The sequence below is a fragment of the Pseudophryne corroboree genome, chromosome 7 (assembly GCF_028390025.1).
Source record: "Pseudophryne corroboree isolate aPseCor3 chromosome 7, aPseCor3.hap2, whole genome shotgun sequence".
Lineage (NCBI taxonomy): Eukaryota > Metazoa > Chordata > Amphibia > Anura > Myobatrachidae > Pseudophryne > Pseudophryne corroboree.
Genome location: NC_086450.1, coordinates 3,656,864 through 3,681,918, shown reverse-complemented (window position 1 = coordinate 3,681,918; position 25,055 = coordinate 3,656,864). Strand labels below are relative to the sequence as shown.

At 50.2% G+C, this 25,055-nt stretch overlaps 1 protein-coding gene across 1 annotated transcript in view; it reads left to right on the top strand.

Moving 5' to 3' along the window:
- The window catches only part of BMPR2 (bone morphogenetic protein receptor type 2), a 242,499-nt gene extending 219,968 nt beyond the window's left edge, over nucleotides 1-22,531 (top strand). Inside the window, exons 10-12 of the mRNA XM_063932244.1 lie at nucleotides 19,554-19,690; nucleotides 20,244-20,416; nucleotides 21,292-22,531. Of these exons, the coding sequence (XP_063788314.1) occupies nucleotides 19,554-19,690; nucleotides 20,244-20,416; nucleotides 21,292-22,531 (1,550 nt within the window). The remainder of the gene's footprint in view (nucleotides 1-19,553; nucleotides 19,691-20,243; nucleotides 20,417-21,291) is intronic.
- Nucleotides 22,532-25,055: the final 2,524 nt, after the last annotated feature.

Genomic DNA, 25,055 nt, shown 5'->3' with positions numbered 1-25,055 from the left:
GGTTACTGTCATATTGCTGGGTGATGTATCTAGGATCCTGTACTCTCAGCTGTAGATAAGATGCCCGGTACTAGGTTACTGTCATATTGCTGGGTGATGTATCTAGAATCCTGTATCCTCAGCTGTAGATAAGATGCCCGGTACTAGGTTACTGTCATATTGCTGGATGATGTATCTAGGATCCTGTACCCTCAGCTGTAGATAAGATGCCCGGTACTAGGTTACTATCATATTGCTGGATGCTGTATCTAGGATCCTGTACCCTCAGCTGTAGATAAGATGCCCGGTACTAGGTTACTGTCATATTGCTGGATGATGTATCTAGGATCCTGTACCCTCAGCTGTAGATAAGAGGCCTGGTACTAGGTTACTGTCATATTGCTGGGTGATGTATCTAGGATCCTGTACTCTCAGCTGTAGATAAGATGTCCGGTACTAGGTTACTGTCATATTGCTGGGTAATGTATCTAGGACCCTGTACCCTCAGCTGTAGATAAGATACCTGGTACTAGGTCACTGTCATATTGCTGGGATGCTGTATCTAGGATCCTGTATCCTCAGCTGTAGATAAGATACCTGGTACTAGGTTACTGTCATATTGCTGGGATGCTGTATCTAGGATCCTGTACCCTCAGCTGTAGATAAGATGCCTGGTACTAGGTTACTGTCATATTGCTGGGATGCTGTATCTAGGATCCTGTACCCTCAGCTGTAGATAAGATGCATGGTACTAGGTTACTGTCATATTGCTGTTATGCTGTATCTAGGATCCTGTACCCTCAGCTGTAGATAAGATGTCCGGTACTAGGTTACTGTCATATTGCTGGGATGCAGTATCTAGGATCCTGTACCCTCAGCTGTAGATAAGATGTCCGGTACTAGGTTACTGTCATATTGCTGGGTGATGTATCTAGGATCCTGTACCCTCAGCTGTAGATAAGATGCCTGGTACTAGGTTACTGTCATATTGCTGTATGCTGTATCTAGGATCCTGTACCCTCAGCTGTAGATAAGATGCCTGGTACTAGGTTACTGTCATATTGCTGGGATGCTGTATCTAGGATTCTGTACCCTCAGCTGTAGATAAGATGCCTGGTACTAGGTCACTGTCATATTGCTGGGTGATGTATCTAGGATCCTGTACCCTCAGCTGTAGATAAGATGCCTGGTACTAGGTTACTGTCATATTGCTGGGTGATGTATCTAGGATCCTGTACCCTCAGCTGTAGATAAGATGCCTGGTACTAGGTTACTGTCATATTGCTGGGATGCTGTATCTAGGATCCTGTACCCTCAGCTGTAGATAAAATGCCCATACTAAGTGTGGCCGGAGAGCCCCAGCCACGAGGGGAATGGCCGCCTGCGGCACTGAAGGGGTTAACCCCTAGTGCCCGGCGCCATTCCGAGAGACAATGGGCGCTTGGCGCCAGATTTAAAAATGTATGGGGCGCTAGGCGCCATGTTGTATTAAATGTAAAAAAAATGTATTTTAAATTGTGCCGTGGTCCCGGACCCCTCCGGAGACCACGGCAGGGAGGACAGCCCCCGGCGCGCTCAGCAGAGTGTGCGCGCCGGGGGAGAGGAGGCAGCCGGAGTCCGGGAGCTCCGCTCCCGGCAGCGGTCAGTGTAGCCCCGGGCGCACTGGAGTGTGCGCGCCGGGGAGAAGGGTGAGCGCTGCGGCTGGGAGCTCGGCTCCCGCTGCAGTGCTCTCTGTGAGAGCCGCCGCTGGGGGCCGGGAGCTCTGCTCCCAGCTCCTCAGCCCAGCACGGGTGGCCAGCCGCAGCAGCCGGGACGGACGTCCCGGGCTGCTAGCCGGCGAGGGGGGTGCGCTGCAGCCCGGCTCCCCGCCGGACGCTGCAGCGAGGCCACAAGTCAGCACCGCTCACGGGGGACCGGGCTAGCCGGCTCCCTAGCGGTGTGGGGGAAATTAGGTTGGCAAGCAGGCTGATGAGCGCTGGGGTCCGGGAGCTACGCTCCCGGCGCCTCAGCGCTGCAACAGAGCCAGAGTCACGGCGGCCGGGACAAGTGTCCCGGGCCGCCGGGCTTCAGTACAGGGGGGTGCGCCGCTGCGTGCGGCGGGGCCACAAAAGTAGTGCCACACTGGGGGGACAGGGAGAGCCAGCTCCCTGGACCCCAGTGGCAGGCAGACAGGCTGGAGGGTGGGGGAAGCCAGCCCCATACCTCCAGCACACAGAGAGCCCTAGCAGCCAGGCTGCAGGGCTAGTACACAGTAGTTACAGAACGAAACATTGTGTAAAATAATGACATACAGTGTGTTGTAAGGCACTGCAGTGCCTGAGTATGTAGAGTCTGTGCAAGGCACAGGCTCAGTGTGTATTTAAAGGGAAATGTACAGTGTGATTTAAAATGTAATGTATTTAAGGATTGTGACAGGACGATACCGTACGGAAGCACTCGCAGCTTCCGCGTCCCGTTGACTGCGCACAGAATGGAAGGTCAAGCCGCACGAGGCCTGACCACATAGGGGATTCCCGCTTACCGTCAGTAACCGCCTGTTACTGACTCCACCCACTGCGTTGTGGGCGGGTTCTTGCTGCCACCACCAAACTCCTAACCTGCCGTGGCGTTTGGAACCACGGTTCTGCTCTGTATGTGCCGACGCACTGCTTTACCACACCGGTGTGGTGTCGACGAATCCCCACTAGCCACTTGCTAGGCCTCTACCGGTAGCTGGCGGAAGGCGGAGCTTGGAGACGTCAGGTGCTTCCCTGGACAGCCGGAGAACGGGGCTAGGTTTGGCCTAACCCTGTAGGTCACAAGATGAAGCAGTCTTCTTGAGGCAAAGGTGTTTATTGCTCAAATAACCTTTAAAAAGGCTCCTCCCTATTGCTAGGGGCAACAGCATACAATCAAGATCTTTTCAGCAGAAGAAGATGTTACAATACACACTCCTATGGACCAACTGCCCTTCTTTTATCCCTCTCCAAGACCCCTTACCACAGGGGGTAAGCCCGCCCTGTGGTGTACAACCAATCAATGTTTACCCATGAGCTGTGCATGCTCTGGTCTCATGCACACCTAACATTGTTCCCTATGGACAGTGGGGAGTGGTCGGTCTCCTTTGTCTCTCCCATCTGGGAGAGCAGGGTACTCCCACGGTGCCGTTCAGTCTGGCTGGGGGGAGGTTTTCCCTCCTAAACTGACTTCCAGAAACCTGCCCGGGACCCCTCTCACTGCCTGCAGCCTGGATTTGGGCTCCAGAGCTGGGCAGCCTGGCTCCCCGGTCCAGGTTTCTTGGCACTACGGCTGATCTCCATGGAGCTCCAAGAAACCACTCAGCTTGTTTTATAGCTAAGCTGCTTCTCTTTCTCCCTGTGCCCATTGGAACTGTGAGGCTGGATGGGAAAGCATTCCGTTTTTAGGGAAAAGGTCTGGGAGAATCCATCAGCCTGCACAGCTATGGATTCCCCCCTCCTGGGACACACAATCAAGTAAGTGCATTTTATCTTTAAATACATTACATTTTAAATCACACTGTACATTTCCCTGTAACTATACACTGAGCCTGTGCCCTGCACAGACTCTACATACTCAGGCACTGCAGTGCCTTCCCTAGCCCTGCAGCCTGGCTGCTAGGGCTCTCCCTCTCAGTGCTGGAGGTATGGGGCTGGCGTCCCCCATCCTCCAGCCTGCCTTCCTGCCTCTGGGGTTCCAGGGAGCTGGCTCTCCCTGTCCCCCCAGGGTGGCACTACTTTGGTGGCCCCGCCGCACGCAGCGGCGCACCCCCCTGTACCGAAGTCCGGTGGCCCGGGACACTTGTCCCGGCCGCCGTGACCCTGGCTTGTTTCAGCGCTGAGGCGCCGGGAGCGTAGCTCCCGGACCCCAGCGCTTCACCATCCTGCTCGGCAGCCTAATGTGCCCACGCCGCTAGGGAGCCGGCTAGCCCGGTCCCCCACGAGCGGCGCCTGTCTTGTGGCCTCGCTGCAGCGTCCGGCGGGGAGCCGGGCTGCAGCGCACCCCCCTCGCCGGCTAGCAGCCCGGGACGTCCGTCCCGGCTGCTGCGGCTGGCCACCTGTGCTGGGCTGAGGCGCTGGGAGCAGAGCTCCCGGCCCCCAGCGGCGGCTCTCACAGAGAGCACTGCAGCGGGAGCCGAGCTCCCAGCCGCAGCGCTCACCCTTCTCCCCGGCGCGCACACTCCAGTGCGCCCGGGGCTACACTGACCGCTGCCGGGAGCGGAGCTCCCGGACTCCGGCGGTCAGCGGCTGCCTCCTCTCCCCCGGCGCGCACACACTGCTGTCCCCCCTGCCGTGGTCTCCGGAGGGGTCCGGGACCACGGCACATTTAGAAAATACATTTCTTCACACATATTTTACAAACACGGCGCCTAGCGCCCAACACATTTAAAATCTGGCGCCAAGCGCCCTTTGTCCTTAAAAATGGCGCCGGGCACTAGGGATTAACCCCTTCAGTGCCAGGGCGGCCATTTGCCTCGTGGCTGGGGGTCTCTCCGGCCACACTCCTCCCCCCCCATTCAAGCGGGTCAACCAGGGACCCATGTCCCAACGATTTGGGTCCTGGTCCCGCAGTCCGTTGGGGTGAAGGGGACGCTACCTGGGGGGTGTAGGCTCTGGCCTAGACAGTTCATCCATAGTGTAGTGGGCCTCTCTTCGTGGGTGCACAATGTTCAAATAGTCCACCTGAAGTCCAAGTTCAAGGCTCCACCACAAAAGTCTGTCCAATTCCCCCAAGGTAGGTTGCAGCCACCTAACAGGTAGGTGGTAAGTCACCACTGTGGGGGGCCGGTTACAAACAAGTGCCACCCACGGTGTCCCAACTGTGGCATACCCCACCTCCCACAATAGTAGTTTTCTACTCAAACAGGCCACAGGGTGCTCCTGCCCATATGGCTCTTTCTGGCTCGGTACTGCTCCCAGTCCGTGCAGTGGCGCAATAGTTCGTAACACACAGTCCTGGTCAAGAATGTGCGCCATCAGCACTGGAGCGGGTACCCGAGCCTCTTTCAATGACTGGAATGCCAACTCGCAAGCGGGTGCAAAGTCCACTGACTTGGGAATGCCCTTCCTAGCCATCTCTGTCAAGGGGTTCACTACAGGACTAAAGTCAAAGACAACATGTCCGTAGGGCCTTACAGGTTCTAAGGTCAGTACCGGCCTGGGTGATGTGGGTCGGGAACAGCCTCTGGTTGCCTCCACCCCCTCTGGGTTGGGCCTACCCCTGTCTCCTCCCACATGGTGCCCCAGGCACTGCACCTCCGTCATACCTATCTGGCAACTGTCTGCCCTAACTGTCAGACCTGCCCTCCAATCCTCCTCCGTCGACCTATGACTCGGGAAACCTACCCTGTCACTTAGGCCTACTCCTTCCTCCTCGTCCGCTACCTGTGCCACAGTGATGGCGGCCAGACCACCAGCCTCTGGATCCTGTGTGGCATCCACTACAGGGAGGCTGCGTGTCTTCCCCGATCTACTGTGCACAGGCAGGGGACCTGCTATGTCCACAGCAACTTGCTGCAAGGGTTCTCCTATGGGCAGAGGCCCAGAGACAACACAAACGCTGGAGTGCCCCGGCTGCCAACGCATGGCACCAGCCTTACAGTTGGTCTGGGCGTCATCCGACATTCCAGACCAGGGTAAGCTCTGTGTCAGGCACTTCAGGGTATGGTCTGTCTCCGGGTTACTGTCCAAAGGGGTTTCGCTGGCAACCGACACCGGTTGCGCAGGAACGTTCCTTAAGGGGACCAGTTGGACACATTCCCTATCTGGTCTATCCCCTCCCACTTTCCTGGCTACCCTGTACCTTAACCCTTCCCGCCAGATCAACCTCCCCGCCCCAACCCTGTCAAGGCCGCTGCCAGAGTGGCGCCTCATGCCTTTCGGGGACGGGTCAGAGAGTTGAGCCTCCCTAAACTCCTGCCTGTGGCCCTCAATCTCTCCTAAATTGGGACACTCTACAGGGGGATCTAGGTGGGGATTATTAGGGTCAGTCTGGTAGGGGTCAGTCATGGAAAAGTCAGTGTGGTTTCTCATACTCACCGCCGGAGTTGGCAAACCACTTGGGTCAGGAGCATCATTGGGCACCCCCACAGGATCAAACGAGCTGGAACCGACATCCTCTGCGTTGCTAGGGGACGTAGGCATACCAGAGGCAAAAGGCATGCGGGGTCGATGTACTGATCTAGCCGCTGTGATCTTTTCCTCTGGGCTGGTTGATGCTGTGGTTGGCTGTGCTGGCAGTTGTCTAGCAGCTGTAGTCTTTTCCTCTGGGCTGGGCTGTGCTGGAGTAGCTGATGTCAACTGTGGTTTTGGAACTTGACTCCGGGGAATGGCGCCAACAAACATAGTGACGATCCCACCACCCAGATCATTTCCTAGGACCACATCAGTTGGGAGACCATCCATGACGGCAACTTCTCGCAACTCTGGTCCAGCTCCCCAGTCCAGGTAGACTCTTGCCATGGGAACCGCTTTTTCTGTTCCTTCTGCCAGGGTGACCGTGGCAGTGCGACCCTGCAATACTGCAGCAGGATCTATAAGGTGGGGGCTCACCACAGTGATTGAGGCCCCAGAGTCTCTTAGGCCTTCTCCCTGCAGGGGTCCCACGTGGACTGGCTGCAGGTGCCTCCACATGTTGTGTAGGGGCTGTTTGGCCATGCAGGTGACTCTCTCCGCAGAGTGCACCTGTCTCTCGCCACACTCCATCGGACTGACTGGAGGGGGAACAGTCTCTGTAATCTCATCTCCTCTCGTCAAACAAGCGATCCGGGCTCCAGCACTCGGATTTGGGGCACGAGTCTGGGGTGCTTGGGATGCAGGACAGTTCATCCTCAGATGTCCGATTTTCCCACAGCCGTAGCACTTCTTCTCCAGTCGTGGCACCGATGATCTCTGATCAGTTGCAGGGACGCTGCGGTGCGGTTGCTGGCCAAGAGCACCCGGGTTGGAGGATGCTTGTCTTTGGGGTTGATGAGCTGAAGAGGGTGGTCCCCTTGGTGGTACAGTCTGTTGGAGCTGGCTGCTGGCGGGGCGCTTCTGCCCCCGTGGCCGAATTGCCACATATTTGTCGGCTAATTGGGCAGCCATTTTTAAGCTGGGTGGCTCCCGATCTAGCACCCACTCCTTCACTTCTTGGGCGCACCTGCGGTAGAACTGCTCCCTGCAGATCAGGTCGATCAGTGCGTCCCATGTAGTGGCTTCCGAATCCTTCACCCACTTCACCACGTACTGCCGCAGCTGGGTGGCGAACTGCTCATGGGTGCTGCTAGGATTCTTGGGCAAGTCTCTGAACTTCTTCCTGTAAGACTCTGGAGTGATGAAGAATCGCTGGAGGAGGGCCTTCGCGACTTCGTCGTAGTTCCCACAGTCCTCCGTCGCCACTCCTCGATAGGCCTCCAAGGCCTCTCCATGCAGAGTGGGCACAAGGTGTCTCACCCACTCTGACTTGGGTAGATCGTGTAGTTTACAAGTCCTTTCAAAAACTTGCAAATGTCCATCAATGTCCCCATCACTGTCTGCAAACTTGGCAAACTGTATACGTCCTGATCTGTGTACAACAGCTGACAACGGCTCCCGGGGTACCACGGCCTGTGGTGCCCGCTCATCACGCCACATCTGGATGATGATCAAGCGCTCTTGCTCCGTTGCCCTTTCCCCCAATTCCGCTAGCCGATCTGCTAGGGTATCCGGGCCGCCCCCCCTGGGACGTTGGGATCCTGGCCCTGCTAGGGATTGCTGGGAAACATTGCTGCTGTGAGAGAGGGCGGGGCTTGTGGTTCTCACCGGTTCCTTACGAAGGTCCACTGTTGGGCCGTCCTCTGCGATGCTGACGCCGTCAGTGCTTTCCACCTCCGCCCGATGAGACTCCTCCACGCTCCTGAGCGCCGCCTTCATGACGCTTCTGGACGCGTTGGAAGGGATATCCACACCCTTCTCCTGGCACACGATCTCCAGATCGCCCTTGGACATTCCGCTGAATTCCGCCATCTTGTGCGTTCTCCTGCGCTGCAGTTACTCCTCTCCTGAGTAACTCGGCTTCTCCAATCGGGTGATGAAAAGCCGCCTGGGAATATCCCACTGCTGCCACCATTTTCTGTGACAGGACGATACCGTACGGAAGCACTCGCAGCTTCCGCGTCCCGTTGACTGCGCACAGAATGGAAGGTCAAGCCGCACGAGGCCTGACCACATAGGGGATTCCCGCTTACCGTCAGTAACCGCCTGTTACTGACTCCACCCACTGCGTTGTGGGCGGGTTCATGCTGCCACCACCAAACTCCTAACCTGCCGTGGCGTTTGGAACCACGGTTCTGCTCTGTATGTGCCGACGCACTGCTTTACCACACCGGTGTGGTGTCGACGAATCCCCACTAGCCACTTGCTAGGCCTCTACCGGTAGCTGGCGGAAGGCGGAGCTTGGAGACGTCAGGTGCTTCCCTGGACAGCCGGAGAACGGGGCTAGGTTTGGCCTAACCCTGTAGGTCACAAGATGAAGCGGTCTTCTTGAGGCAAAGGTGTTTATTGCTCAAATAACCTTTAAAAAGGCTCCTCCCTATTGCTAGGGGCAACAGCATACAATCAAGATCTTTTCAGCAGAAGATGTTACAATACACACTCCTATGGGCCAACTGCCCTTCTTTTATCCCTCTCCAAGACCCCTTACCACAGGGGGTAAGCCCGCCCTGTGGTGTACAACCAATCAATGTTTACCCATGAGCTGTGCATGCTCTGGTCTCATGCACACCTAACATTGTTCCCTATGGACAGTGGGGAGTGGTCGGTCTCCTTTGTCTCTCCCATCTGGGAGAGCAGGGTACTCCCACGGTGCCGTTCAGTCTGGCTGGGGGGAGGTTTTCCCTCCTAAACTGACTTCCAGAAACCTGCCCGGGACCCCTCTCACTGCCTGCAGCCTGGATTTGGGCTCCAGAGCTGGGCAGCCTGGCTCCCCGGTCCAGGTTTCTTGGCACTACGGCTGATCTCCATGGAGCTCCAAGAAACCACTCAGCTTGTTTTATAGCTAAGCTGCTTCTCTTTCTCCCTGTGCCCATTGGAACTGTGAGGCTGGATGGGAAAGCATTCCGTTTTTAGGGAAAAGGTCTGGGAGAATCCATCAGCCTGCACAGCTATGGATTCCCCCCTCCTGGGACACACAATCAAGTAAGTGCATTTTATCTTTAAATACATTACATTTTAAATCACACTGTACATTTCCCTGTAACTATACACTGAGCCTGTGCCCTGCACAGACTCTACATACTCAGGCAAAGCAGTGCCTTCCCTAGCCCTGCAGCCTGGCTGCTAGGGCTCTCCCTCTCAGTGCTGGAGGTATGGGGCTGGCGTCCCCCATCCTCCAGCCTGCCTTCCTGCCTCTGGGGTTCCAGGGAGCTGGCTCTCCCTGTCCCCCCAGGGTGGCACTACTTTGGTGGCCCCGCCGCACGCAGCGGCGCACCCCCCTGTACCGAAGTCCGGTGGCCCGGGACACTTGTCCCGGCCGCCGTGACCCTGGCTTGTTTCAGCGCTGAGGCGCCGGGAGCGTAGCTCCCGGACCCCAGCGCTTCACCATCCTGCTCGGCAGCCTAATGTGCCCACGCCGCTAGGGAGCCGGCTAGCCCGGTCCCCCACGAGCGGCGCCTGTCTTGTGGCCTCGCTGCAGCGTCCGGCGGGGAGCCGGGCTGCAGCGCACCCCCCTCGCCGGCTAGCAGCCCGGGACGTCCGTCCCGGCTGCTGCGGCTGGCCACCTGTGCTGGGCTGAGGCGCTGGGAGCAGAGCTCCCGGCCCCCAGCGGCGGCTCTCACAGAGAGCACTGCAGCGGGAGCCGAGCTCCCAGCCGCAGCGCTCACCCTTCTCCCCGGCGCGCACACTCCAGTGCGCCCGGGGCTACACTGACCGCTGCCGGGAGCGGAGCTCCCGGACTCCGGCGGTCAGCGGCTGCCTCCTCTCCCCCGGCGCGCACACACTGCTGAGCGCGCCGGGGGGCTGTCCCCCCTGCCGTGGTCTCCGGAGGGGTCCGGGACCACGGCACATTTAGAAAATACATTTCTTCACACATATTTTACAAACACGGCGCCTAGTGCCCAACACATTTAAAATCTGGCGCCAAGCGCCCTTTGTCCTTAAAAATGGCGCCGGGCACTAGGGATTAACCCCTTCAGTGCCAGGGCGGCCATTTGCCTCGTGGCTGGGGGTCTCTCCGGCCACAAGGATAAATTGCACTTACTTGATTGTGTGTCCCAGGAGGGGGGAATCCATAGCTGTGCAGGCTGATGGATTCTCCCAGACCTTTTCCCCAAAAACGGAATGTTTTCCCATCCAGCCTCACATTTCCAAGAGGCCCAGGGAGAGAGAGAAGCAGCTTAGCTATGAAACAAGCTGAGTGGTTTCTTGGAGCTCCATGGAGATTAGCCGTAGTGCCAAGAAACCTGGACCGGGGAGCCAGGCTGCCCAGCTCTGGAGCCCAAATCCAGGCTGCAGGCAGTGAGAGGGGTCCCGGGCAGGTTTCTGGAAGTCAGTTTAGGAGGGAAAAACTTCCCCCCAGCCAGACTGAACGGCACCGTGGGAGTATCCTACTCTCCCAGATGGGAGAGACAAAGGAGACCGACCACTCCCCGCTGTCCATAGGGAACAATGTTAGGTGTGCATGAGACCAGAGCATGCACAGCTCATGGGTAAACATTGATTGGTTGTGCACCACAGGGCGGGCTTACCCCCTGTGGTAAGGGGTCTTGGAGAGGGATAAAAGAAGGGCAGTTGGCCCATAGGAGTGTGTAGTTGTAACATCTTCTTCTGCTGAAAACATCTTGATTGTATGCTGTTGCCCCTAGCAATAGGGAGGAGCCTTTTTAAAGGTTATTTGAGCAATAAACATCTTTGCCTCAAGACTGCTTCATCTTGTGACCAACAGGGTTAGGCCAAACCTAGCCCCGTCCTCCGGCTGTCCAGGGAAGCACCTAGCGTCTCCAAGCTCCGCCTTTCGCCAGCTACCGGTAGAGGCCTAGCAAGTGGCTAGTGGGGATTCGTCAGCACCACACAGGTGTGGTAAAGCAGTGCGTCGGCACATACAGAGCAGAACCATGGTTCCAAACGCCACGGCAGGTTAGGAGTTTGGTGGTGGCAGCAAGAACCCGCCCACAGCGCAGTGGGTGGAGTCAGTAACAGGCGGTTACTGACGGTAAGCGGGAATCCCCTATGTGGTCAGGCCTCGTGCGGCTTGACCTTCCATTCTGTGCGCAGTCGACGGGACGCGGCAAGCGGTGAGTGCTTCCGTACGGTACCGTCCTGTCACACTAGGTTACTGTCATATCGCTGTATGATGTATCTAGGATCCTGTACCCTCAGCTGTAGATAAGATGTCCGGTACTAGGTTACTGTCATATTGCTGGGTGATGTATTTAGGATCCTGTACTCTCAGCTGTACATAAGATGTCCGGTACTAGGTTACTGTCATATTGCTGAATGATGTATCTAGGATCCTGTACCCTCACCTGTAGATAAGATGCCTGGTACTAGGTTACTGTCATATTGCTGGGATGCTGTAACTAGGATCCTGTACCCTCAGCTGTAGATAAGATGCCCGGTACTAGGTTACTGTCATATTGCTGGATGATGTATCTAGGATCCTGTACCCTCAGCTGTAGATAAGATGTCTGGTACTAGGTTACTGTCATATTGCTGGATGATGTATCTAGGATCCTGTACCCTCAGCTGTAGATAAGATGCCCGGTACTAGGTTACTGTCATATTGCTGGGATGCTGTATCTAGGATCCTGTACCCTCAGCTGTAGATAAGATGCATGGTACTAGGTTACTGTCATATTGCTGGGATGCTGTATCTAGGATTCTGTACCCTCAGCTGTAGATAAGATGCCCGGTACTAGGTTACTGTCATATTGCTGGGTGATGTATCTAGGATCCTGTACCCTCAGCTGTAGATAAGATGCCTGGTACTAGGTTACTGTCATATTGCTGGGATGCTGTATCTAGGATCCTGTACCCTCAGCTGTAGATAAGATGTCCGGTACTAGGTTACTGTCATATCGCTGTATGATGTATCTAGGATCCTGTACCCTCAGCTGTAGATAAGATGTCCGGTACTAGGTTACTGTCATATTGCTGGATGATGTATCTAGGATCCTGTACTCTCAGCTGTAGATAAGATGCCTGGTACTAGGTTACTGTCATATTGCTGGGTGATGTATCTAGGATCCTGTACTCTCAGCTGTAGATAAGATGTCCGGTACTAGGTTACTGTCATATTGCTGAATGATGTATCTAGGATCCTGTACCCTCACCTGTAGATAAGATGCCTGGTACTAGGTTACTGTCATATTGCTGGATGCTGTATCTAGGATCCTGTACCCTCAGCTGTAGATAAGATGCCTGGTACTAGGTTACTGTCATATTGCTGGGTGATGTATCTAGGATCCTGTACCCTCAGCTGTAGATAAGATGCCTGGTACTAGGTTACTGTCATATTGCTGGATGATGTATCTAGGATCCTGTACCCTCAGCTGTAGATAAGATGCCTGGTACTAGGTTACTGTCATATTGCTGGGTGATGTATCTAGGATCCTGTATCCTCAGCTGTAGATAAGATACCTGGTACTAGGTTACTGTCATATTGCTGGGATGCTGTATCTAGGATCCTGTACCCTCAGCTGTAGATAAGATGCCCATACTAGGTTACTGTCATATTGCTGGATGATGTATCTAGGATCCTGTACCCTCAGCTGTAGATAAGATGCCCATACTAGGTTACTGTCATATTGCTGGATGATGTATCTAGGATCCTGTACTCTCAGCTGTAGATAAGATGTCCGGTACTAGGTTACTGTCATATTGCTGTATGCTGTATCTAGGATCCTGTATCCTCAGCTGTAGATAAGATACCTGGTACTAGGTTACTGTCATATTGCGGGGATGATGTATCTAGGATCCTGTACTCTCAGCTGTAGATAAGATGCCCGGTACTAGGTTACTGTCATATTGCTGGGTGATGTATCTAGGATCCTGTACCCTCAGCTATAGATAAGATGCCTGGTACTAGGTTACTGTCATATTGCTGGGTGATGTATCTAGGATCCTGTACCCTCAGCTGTAGATAAGATGCCTGGTACTAGGTTACTGTCATATTGCTGGGATGCTGTATCTAGGATCCTGTACCCTCAGCTGTAGATAAGATGCCTGGTACTAGGTTACTGTCATTTTGCTGGGTGATGTATCTAGGATCCTGTACTCTCAGCTGTAGATAAGATGCCCATACTAGGTTACTGTCATATTGCTGGATGATGTATCTAGGATCCTGTACCCTCAGCTGTAGATAAGATGTCCGGTACTAGGTTACTGTCATATTGCTGTATGCTGTATCTAGGATCCTGTACCCTCAGCTGTAGATAAGATGCCTGGTACTAGGTTACTGTCATATTGCTGGGATGCTGTATCTAGGATCCTGTACCCTCAGCTGTAGATAAGATGCCTGGTACTAGGTTACTGTCATATTGCTGGATGATGTATCTAGGATCCTGTACCCTCAGCTGTAGATAAGATACCTGGTACTAGGTTACTGTCATATTGCTGGGTGATGTATCTAGGATCCTGTACCTTCAGCTGTAGATAAGATGCCTGGTACTAGGTTACTGTCATATTGCTGGGTGATGTATCTAGGATCCTGTACCCTCAGCTGTAGATAAGATGCCTGGTACTAGGTTACTGTCATATTGCTGGGTGATGTATCTAGGATCCTGTACCCTCAGCTGTAGATAAGATACCTGGTACTAGGTTACTGTCATATTGCTGGGTGATGTATCTAGGATCCTGTACCCTCAGCTGTAGATAAGATGCCTGGTACTAGGTTACTGTCCTATTGCTGGGATGCTGTATCTAGGATCCTGTACCCTCAGCTGTAGATCAGATGCCCATACTAGGTTACTGTCATATTGCTGGATGATGTATCTAGGATCCTGTACTCTCAGCTGTAGATAAGATGTCCGGTACTAGGTTACTGTCATATTGCTGGATGCTGTATCTAGGATCCTGTACCCTCAGCTGTAGATAAGATGCCCATACTAGGTTACTGTCATATTGCTGGATGATGTATCTAGGATCCTGTACCCTCAGCTGTAGATAAGATGCCTGGTACTAGGTTACTGTCATATTGCTGGATGATGTATCTAGGATCCTGTACCCTCAGCTGTAGATAAGATGCCTGGTACTAGGTTACTGTCATATTGCTGGATGATGTATCTAGGATCCTGTACCCTCAGCTGTAGATAAGATGCCTGGTACTAGGTTACTGTCATATTGCTGGATGATGTATCTAGGATCCTGTACCCTCAGCTGTAGATAAGATGCCTGGTACTAGGTTACTGTCATATTGCTGGATGCTGTATCTAGGATCCTGTACCCTCAGCTGTAGATAAGATGCCCATACTAGGTTACTGTCATATTGCTGGATGATGTATCTAGGATCCTGTACCCTCAGCTGTAGATAAGATGTCCGGTACTAGGTTACTGTCATATTGCTGGGTGATGTATCTAGGATCCTGTACCCTCAGCTCTAGATAAGATGCCTGGTACTAGGTTACTGTCATATTGCTGGGTGATGTATCTAGGATCCTGTACCCTCAGCTGTAGATAAGATGCCTGGTACTAGGTTACTGTCATATTGCTGGGTGATGTATCTAGGATCCTGTACCCTCAGCTGTAGATAAGATGCCCGGTACTAGGTTACTGTCATATTGCTGGGTGATGTATCTAGGATCCTGTACCCTCAGCTGTAGATAAAATGCCTGGTACTAGGTTACTGTCATATTGCTGGATGATGTATCTAGGATCCTGTACCCTCAGCTGTAGATAAAATGCCTGGTACTAGGTTACTGTCATATTGCTGGATGATGTATCTAGGATCCTGTACCCTCGGCTGTAGATAAGATGCCTGGTACTAGGTTACTGTCATATTGCTGGGTGATGTATCTAGGATCCTGTACCCTCAGCTGTAGATAAGATGCCTGGTACTAGGTTACTGTCATATTGCTGGATGATGTATCTAGGATCCTGTACCCTCAGCTGTAGATAAGATGCCTGGTACTAGGTTACTGTCATATTGCTGGGTGATGTATCTAGGATCCTGTACTCTCAGCTGTAGATAAGATGCCTGGTACTAGGTTACTGTCATATTGCTGGATGATGTATCTAGGATCCTGTACCCTCAGCTGTAGATAAGATGCCCATACTAGGTTACTGTCATATTGCTGGATGATGTATCTAGGATCCTGTACCCTCAGCTGTAGATAAGATGCCTGGTACTAGGTTACTGTCATATTGCTGGATGATGTATCTAGGATCCTGTACCCTCAGCTGTAGATAAGATGCCCGGTACTAGGTTACTGTCATATTGCTGGATGATGTATCTAGGATCCTGTACCCTCAGCTGTAGATAAGATGCCTGGTACTAGGTTACTGTCATATTGCTGGATGCTGTATCTAGGATCCTGTACCCTCAGCTGTAGATAAGATGCCCATACTAGGTTACTGTCATATTGCTGGATGATGTATCTAGGATCCTGTACCCTCAGCTGTAGATAAGATGTCCGGTACTAGGTTACTGTCATATTGCTGGGTGATGTATCTAGGATCCTGTACCCTCAGCTCTAGATAAGATGCCTGGTACTAGGTTACTGTCATATTGCTGTATGCTGTATCTAGGATCCTGTACTCTCAGCTGTAGATAAGATGCCTGGTACTAGGTTACTGTCATATTGCTGGATGATGTATCTAGGATCCTGTACCCTCAGCTGTAGATAAGATGCCCGGTACTAGGTTACTGTCATATTGCTGGGTGATGTATCTAGGATCCTGTACCCTCAGCTGTAGATAAAATGCCTGGTACTAGGTTACTGTCATATTGCTGGATGATGTATCTAGGATCCTGTACCCTCAGCTGTAGATAAAATGCCTGGTACTAGGTTACTGTCATATTGCTGGATGATGTATCTAGGATCCTGTACCCTCGGCTGTAGATAAGATGCCTGGTACTAGGTTACTGTCATATTGCTGGGTGATGTATCTAGGATCCTGTACCCTCACCTGTAGATAAGATGCCTGGTACTAGGTTACTGTCATATTGCTGGGTGATGTATCTAGGATCCTGTACCCTCAGCTGTAGATAAGATGCCTGGTACTAGGTTACTGTCATATTGCTGGATGCTGTATCTAGGATCCTGTACCCTCACCTGTAGATAAGATGCCTGGTACTAGGTTACTGTCATATTGCTGGGTGATGTATCTAGGATCCTGTACCCTCAGCTGTAGATAAGATGTCTGGTACTAGGTTACTGTCATATTGCTGGATGATGTATCTAGGATCCTGTACCCTCAGCTGTAGATAAGATGCCCGGTACTAGGTTACTGTCATATTGCTGGATGATGTATCTAGGATCCTGTACCCTCAGCTGTAGATAAGATGCCTGGTACTAGGTTACTGTCATATTGCTGGGTGATGTATCTAGGATCCTGTACCCTCAGCTGTAGATAAGATGTCTGGTACTAGGTTACTGTCATATTGCTGGATGATGTATCTAGGATCCTGTACCCTCAGCTGTAGATAAGATGCCCGGTACTAGGTTACTGTCATATTGCAGCAGATAGTTGTATGATGCGGGGATAGGCCCCATGTTTGCCCCAATCTGTTCTCCTTCATCTGGGCTGATGGTTACTGAGATAGTTGAAACAATTAGTGCAAAAGTGCTGAATGGTCCAGGCCCAGCAGATCTACACCGCAGTCTTACGTCCCACCCAGTACGAGAACCTGCCCGTTCCATCGGCAAAACTTCCCGGTATATAGAACAGAAACTTCCACTTGTAGAAAATTCGCTAAGATCATATATATCTGTTTTTTATAAAACTGTTATGTTAAATCTGAGAAACAGTGAATATCGGTGACTGTAGCAGTGTATAGTGAATGTAAGAAATACAGATAACATTCACTATGATATTGCCGCATTAATTTGTATTTAAAATATTCCTTTGCAAAATTTGCAAACACCGTCTTAGGAGCAGAATGCAAACATCTGCCATCTAGTGGTGTAAAGGAGCAGTGCCATAATATGTGATTAGATACTTGCTGCAGCCCTGTATTTCCCACAGTGAGATATTCTCATGCATTTTGCTGCATTACATGTTACTGACACGGTACATCATTCTATTACATGTTACTGACACGGAATATAGTTATATTACATGTTGCTGACATGGTACATCATTCTATTACATGTTACTGACAAGGAATATAGTTATATTACATGTTGCTGACATGGTACATCATTCTATTACATGCTACTGACGAGGAACATCATTCTATTACATGTTACTGACGAGGAACATCATTCTATTACATGTTACTGACGAGGAACATCATTCTATTACATGTTACTGACACGGAACATCATTCTATTACATGTTACTGACACGGAACATCATTCTATTACATGTTACTGACAGGGAACATCATTCTATTACATGTTACTGACGGGGAACATCATTCTATTACATGCTACTGACGAGGAACATCATTCTATTACATGTTACTGACACGGAACATCATTCTATTACATGTTACTGAAAGGGAACATTATACTATTACATGTTACTGACGAGGAACATTATACTATTACATGTTACTGACACGGTACATCATTCTATTACATATTACTGACACGAAACATCATTCTATTACATGTTACTTACACGAAACATCATTCTATTACATGTTACTGACACGGAACATCATTATGTTGCTGACACAGAACATTAGTCTATTACATGTTACTAACACGAATATCATTCTATTACATGTTACTGACACGGTACATCATTCTATTACATGTTACTGACGAGGGACATCATTCTATTACATGTTACTGACGAGGAACATCATTCTATTACATGTTACTGACACGGAACATCATTCTATTACATGTTACTGACACGGAACATCATTCTATTACATGTTACTGACAGGGAACATCATTCTATTACATGTTACTGACGGGGAACATCATTCTATTACATGCTACTGACGAGGAACATCATTCTATTACATGTTACTGACACGGAACATCATTCTATTACATGTTACTGACAGGGAACATTATACTATTACATGTTACTGACGAGGAACATTATACTATTACATGTTACTGACACGGTACATCATTCTATTACATATTACTGACACGAAACATCATTCTATTACATGTTACTTACACGAAACATCATTCTATTACATGTTACTGACACGGAACATCATTATGTTGCTGACACAGAACATTAGTCTATTACATGTTACTAACACGGAATATCATTCTATTACATGTTACTGACACGGTACATCATTCTATTACATGTTACTGACGAGGAACATCATTCTATTACATGTTACTGACGAGGAACATCATTCTATTACATGTTACTGACACGGAACATCATTCTATTACATGTTACTGACACGGAACATCATTCTATTACATGTTACTGACAGGGAACATCATTCTATTACATGTTACTGACGGGGAACATCATTCTATTACATGCTACTGACGAGGAACATCATTCTATTACATGTTACTGACACGGAACATCATTCTATTACATGTTACTGACAGGGAACATTATACTATTACATGTTACTGTCGAGGAACATTATACTATTACATGTTACTGACACGGTACATCATTCTATTACATATTACTGACACGAAACATCATTCTATTACATGTTACTTACACGAAACATCATTCTATTACATGTTACTGACACGGAACATAATTATGTTGCTGACACAGAACATTAGTCTATTACATGTTACTAACACGGAATATCATTCTATTACATGCTACTGACACGGTACATCATTCTATTACATGTTACTGACACGGTACATCATTCTATTACATGTTACTTACACGGTACATCATTCTATTACATGTTATCACACAGAACATCATTGCATTACATATCACTGACCAGGAACATCATTCTATAACATGTTACTGACAAGGAACATCATTCTATTACATGTTACTGACACGGAACATCATTCTAATACATGTTACTGACGAGGAACATCATTCTATTACATGCTACTGACACGTTACATCATTCTATTACATGTTATCACACAGAACATCATTCCATTACATATCACTGACAAGGAACATCATTCTATAACATGTTACTGACGAGGAACATCATTCTATTACATGTTACTGACACGGAACATCATTCTATTACATGTTACTGACACGGAACATCATTCTATTACATGTTACTGACACGGAACATCATTCTAATACATGTTGCTGACGAGGAACATCATTCTGTTACACATTACTGACACGGAACATCATTCAGTCCTGCGTTCTGCTGCATTACATGTTACTGACACGGTACATCAGGCTAGTATATTCTGCTATATTACATGTTACTGACACGGTACATCAGGCTAGTACATTCTGCTATATTACATGTTACTGACGGGCATTATGTATTATGTGATAGTGACTGGTATTATCCTGTATGTACAGGGGAATCTGTGCCCGAGTATCAGATGGCATTCCAGGTTGAGGCCGGCAATCACCCTACATTTGAAGACATGCAAGTATTGGTATCCAGAGAGAAGCAGCGACCGAAGTTCCCCGAGGCCTGGAAAGAGAACAGCCTGGTATGTGATAGCAGCTCAGGGTATATTACTACTGCCATGATGTATATATACGGACCAGCATGGTATGTGATGGCAGCTGATGGTATATTACTACTGCCATGATGTATATATACGGGCCAGCCTGGTATGTGATGGCCGCTCAGGGTATATTACTACTGCCATGATGTATATATACGGACCAGCATGGTATGTGATGGCAGCTCATGGTATATTACTACTGCCATGATGTATATATACGGGCCAGCCTGGTATGTGATGGCAGCTCATGGTATATTACTACTGCCATGATGTATATATACGGGCCAGCCTGGTATGTGATGGCAGCTCAGGGTATATTACTACTGCCATGATGTATATATACGTCACCTGGTATATGACGGCCGCTCAGGGTATATTACTACAGCCATGATGTATATATACTTCACCTGGTATGTGATGGCCGCTCAGGTTGTATACTACTGCCATGATATATATATACGTCAGCCTGCACTGTATAACCCTCACATCTAGTGATTGATTAGGATTATATATTAATTTACATGTGTTCCCGCAGGCTGTGAGGTCGCTAAAAGAGACGATTGATGATTGCTGGGATCAGGACGCGGAGGCCCGACTGACTGCGCAGTGCGCTGAGGAGAGAATGGCTGAACTGATGATGATCTGGGAGAGGAACAAGTCCGTGAGTCCAACCATCAACCCAACATCTACTGCGGTGCAGAATGAGCGGTATGTAGCCCACACTTTATCCAGATGGCTATTCTGACTCACTTGGGGCAATTCAGTTGTTTATGTGAACCCGTCTAAAGGGATGGGAGATCGGGGGGGTGCTATTCAATTGTTGTTTTTTTAACATGCTGATCGCGCCCTGCAGTGCCGGGTTTAGCTACTAAGTGCTGGGTGCAACATGAAAAGTGCTGTTTGAGCGGCCAAATGGGTGACTTTTAGCACATTTCTTTTCACCAGCAACAATTGAATTGATCCGTTGGCTTTCCGCCACTGACAGCCGCCGGTGCAAACATTTGAATTCCCTCCACTGTGTCTCTGGCAGTGTGAGTGTGACGTTTTAAGTCTCTACTCTTAAGTGTGGGATAGTAAATAAATAGAAACAAGAATGAAAAGCAAATGCTATTATTTAAAGAAAATTATACCTTCATGCTGGGGAATGGAGAATGGGGGAGGGGCTTGCCAGCCGCGGTCAGTAAGCGAGACTTCACATGACCTGCACTCGTCAGCAGCTGATGCAACATATGCCCTGATAATTCCGACGCTGTGAAGACGGCATTCGCATTTATTACTAATCTACTTTCCGGACGCTTCATTGCAGTATTATGTTGTGTACGAATAGGGTAATGTGATCTTTACTACGGACACTGTCAGCCACATTTGCTGGTGGGAACCAAGTGTGCGTGCTCAGTTTACACACATGGCGTCTGTTTCGTTGCACCGAGCTAGCGGACGTGTTACGTGTTAGATTTGGGAAGCTGGGAGACTATGACATTGATTTCTGATTAGCACTTGTGCTGTGATTTCATCATTGGGGTATTTATTTGTTGTTGGGTTATTTTTAAAGTAATTTTCCTCTTTTTTTCTTATCCCTTCAGTAATCTGTCACAGAGCCGTCGTGTACCAAAGATTGGGCCGTACCCGGATTATTCATCCTCCTCCTTTATAGAAGACTCTGTGCACAACCCAGACAGTATCCTGAAGAACATCTCATCTGAGACCTCCATGTCCAGTACTCCCTTGGTGGCTGGAGAGAAGAACCGCAACTCCATCAATTATGAGCGGCAGCAGGCCCAGGCTCGCCTCCCCAGCCCTGAGACCAGTGTGACCAGTTTGTCCACCAACACTACCACTACAAACACTACAGGGCTCACACCAAGCACTGGCATGACCACAATATCTGAGGTCCAGTACTCGGATGAAGGCGTGCACAGCATGCAGTCTATGGGGCCCACTCCTGTCTGTCTGCAGCTGACGGAGGAAGACTTGGAGACCAACAAGTTGGATCCAAAGGAGGTTGATAAGAACTTGAAGGAAAGCTCAGATGAGAACCTTATGGAACACTCCCTCAAACAGTTCAGTGGGCCCGATCCTCTCAGCAGCACCACCTCCAGCCTCTTCTACCCATTAATAAAGCTAGCAGTGGAGTCTACGGGGCAGCCAGACGCTTCCTTAGTACAGGACGTCCTCCCAGGCCAGCACTATCCTCTCCCTAAGCAGCAGAACCTTCCCAAGAGGCCGACTAGCCTACCACTCAACACCAAGAACTCCGCCAAGGAGTCCAGGCTGAAATTTGGCAGCAAGCACAAATCTAACTTGAAGCAAGTTGAGACAGGAGTAGCCAAAATGAACACCGTGAGCGCAGCGGAACCTCATGTGGTGACCGTTACCACAACAGCGGTAGCGGGCAGGACAGGCTATGTGAACTCTCAGGGTCCCACAGCCCAGCATTCTAACACAGCTGTAGGCCCCAGTGCCAACTCTATGGCCCAGAGGGCCCAGGAAATGCTGCAGAATCAGTTCAGAGGGGAGGATAGCCGCCTGAACATCAATTCCAGCCCTGATGAGAATGAGCCGCTGCTGAGACGGGAGCAGCAGGCCGGGCAAGATGAGTCTGTGCTAGACCGACTGGCGGAAAGGAGGGATCTCCCGGCGGAGGGCAGTAGGGTAAACTCCAACAACAATAACAACAGCGGCCAAGCGGCTCTGCAAGACCCAGGAACACAGATTGCCCCCGTAGCGACCCGGCCGCACCAGAGCCGGAGGGCACAGAGGCCAAACTCTCTGGACTTATCCAGCTCCAGTATTATGGATAACTGCAACACGCTCAGTAAGTGATTTTTCATCCTGTGGTGACAGTGTACCTATAGTACAGCCATACCTACCTGACCTCCCTGTGTATAATCTGCCACACACAGCCGCAGTGTGACAGTGTACCTATAGTACAGCCATACCTACCTGACCTCCCTGTGTATAATCTGCCACACACAGCCGCAGTGTGACAGTGTACCTATAGTATGGCCATACCTACCTGACCTCCCTGTGTATAATCTGCCCCACACAGCCGCAGTGTGACAGTGTACATATAGTACAGCCATACCTACCTGACCTCCCTGTGTATAATCTGCCACACACAGCCGCAGTGTGACAGTGTACCTATAGTACAGCCATACCTACCTGACCTCCCTGTGTATAATCTGCCACACACAGCCGCAGTGTGACAGTGTACCTATAGTATGGCCATACCTACCTGACCTCCCTGTGTATAATCTGCCCCACACAGCCGCAGTGTGACAGTGTACATATAGTACAGCCATACCTACCTGACCTCCCTGTGTATAATCTACCACACACAGCCGCAGTGTGACAGTGTACCTATAGTATGGTCATACCTACCTGACCTCCCTGTGTATAATCTACCACACACAGCCGCAGTGTGACAGTGTACCTATAGTATGGTCATACACACCTGACTTCCCTGTGTATAATCTGCCACACACAGCCGCAGTGTGACAGTGTACCTATAGTATGGTCATACCTACCTGACCTCCCTGTGTATAATCTGCCACACACAGCCGCAGTGTGACAGTGTACCTATAGTACGGTCATACCTACCTGACTTCCCTGTGTATAATCTGCCACACACAGCCGCAGTGTGACAGTGTACCTATAGTATGGTCATACACACCTGACCTCCCTGTGTATAATCTGCCACACACAGCCGCAGTGTGACAGTGTACCTATAGTATGGTCATACCTACCTGACCTCCCTGTGTATAATCTACCACACACAGCCGCAGTGTGACAGTGTACATATAGTACAGCCATACCTACCTGACCTCCCTGTGTATAATCTACCACACACAGCCGCAGTGTGACAGTGTACCTATAGTACAGCCATACACACCTGACCTCCCTGTGTATAATCTACCACACACAGCCGCAGTGTGACAGTGTACCTATAGTATGGTCATACACACCTGACCTCCCTGTGTATAATCTGCCACACACAGCCGCAGTGTGACAGTGTACCTATAGTACAGCCATACCTACCTGACCTCCCTGTGTATAATCTGCCACACACAGCCGCAGTGTGACAGTGTACCTATAGTATGGTCATACCTACCTGACCTCCCTGTGTATAATCTACCACACACAGCCGCAGTGTGACAGTGTACCTATAGTATGGCCATACCTACCTGACTTCCCTGTGTCTAATCTACCACACACAGCCGCAGTGTGACAGTGTACCTATAGTATGGTCATACACACCTGACCTCCCTGTGTATAATCTGCCACACACAGCCGCAGTGTGACAGTGTACCTATAGTATGGTCATACCTACCTGACCTCCCTGTGTATAATCTACCACACACAGCCGCAGTGTGACAGTGTACATATAGTACAGCCATACACACCTGACCTCCCTGTGTATAATCTGCCACACACAGCCGCAGTGTGACAGTGTACCTATAGTATGGTCATACCTACCTGACCTCCCTGTGTATAATCTGCCACACACAGCCGCAGTGTGACAGTGTACCTATAGTATGGTCATACCTACCTGACCTCCCTGTGTATAATCTACCACACACAGCCGCAGTGTGACAGTGTACATATAGTACAGCCATACCTACCTGACCTCCCTGTGTATAATCTACCACACACAGCCGCAGTGTGACAGTGTACCTATAGTACAGCCATACACACCTGACCTCCCTGTGTATAATCTACCACACACAGCCGCAGTGTGACAGTGTACCTATAGTATGGTCATACCTACCTGACCTCCCTGTGTATAATCTGCCCCACACAGCCGCAGTGTGACAGTGTACCTATAGTATGGTCATACCTACCTGACCTCCCTGTGTATAATCTGCCACACACAGCCGCAGTGTGACAGTGTACATATAGTACAGCCATACCTACCTGACCTCCCTGTGTATAATCTACCACACACAGCCGCAGTGTGACAGTGTACCTATAGTATGGTCATACCTACCTGACCTCCCTGTGTATAATCTACCACACACAGCCGCAGTGTGACAGTGTACCTATAGTATGGCCATACCTACCTGACCTCCCTGTGTATACTCTACCACACACAGCCGCAGTGTGACAGTGTACCTATAGTATGGTCATACCTACCTGACCTCCCTGTGTATAATCTGCCACACACAGCCGCAGTGTGACAGTGTACCTATAGTATGGTCATACACACCTGACCCCTCAGCGTGTGCTCCTCTCCCTGAGTATAATCTACTACACACAGCCGCAGTGTGACAGTGTACATATAGTACAGCCATACCTACCTGACCTCCCTGTGTATAATCTACCACACACAGCCGCAGTGTGACAGTGT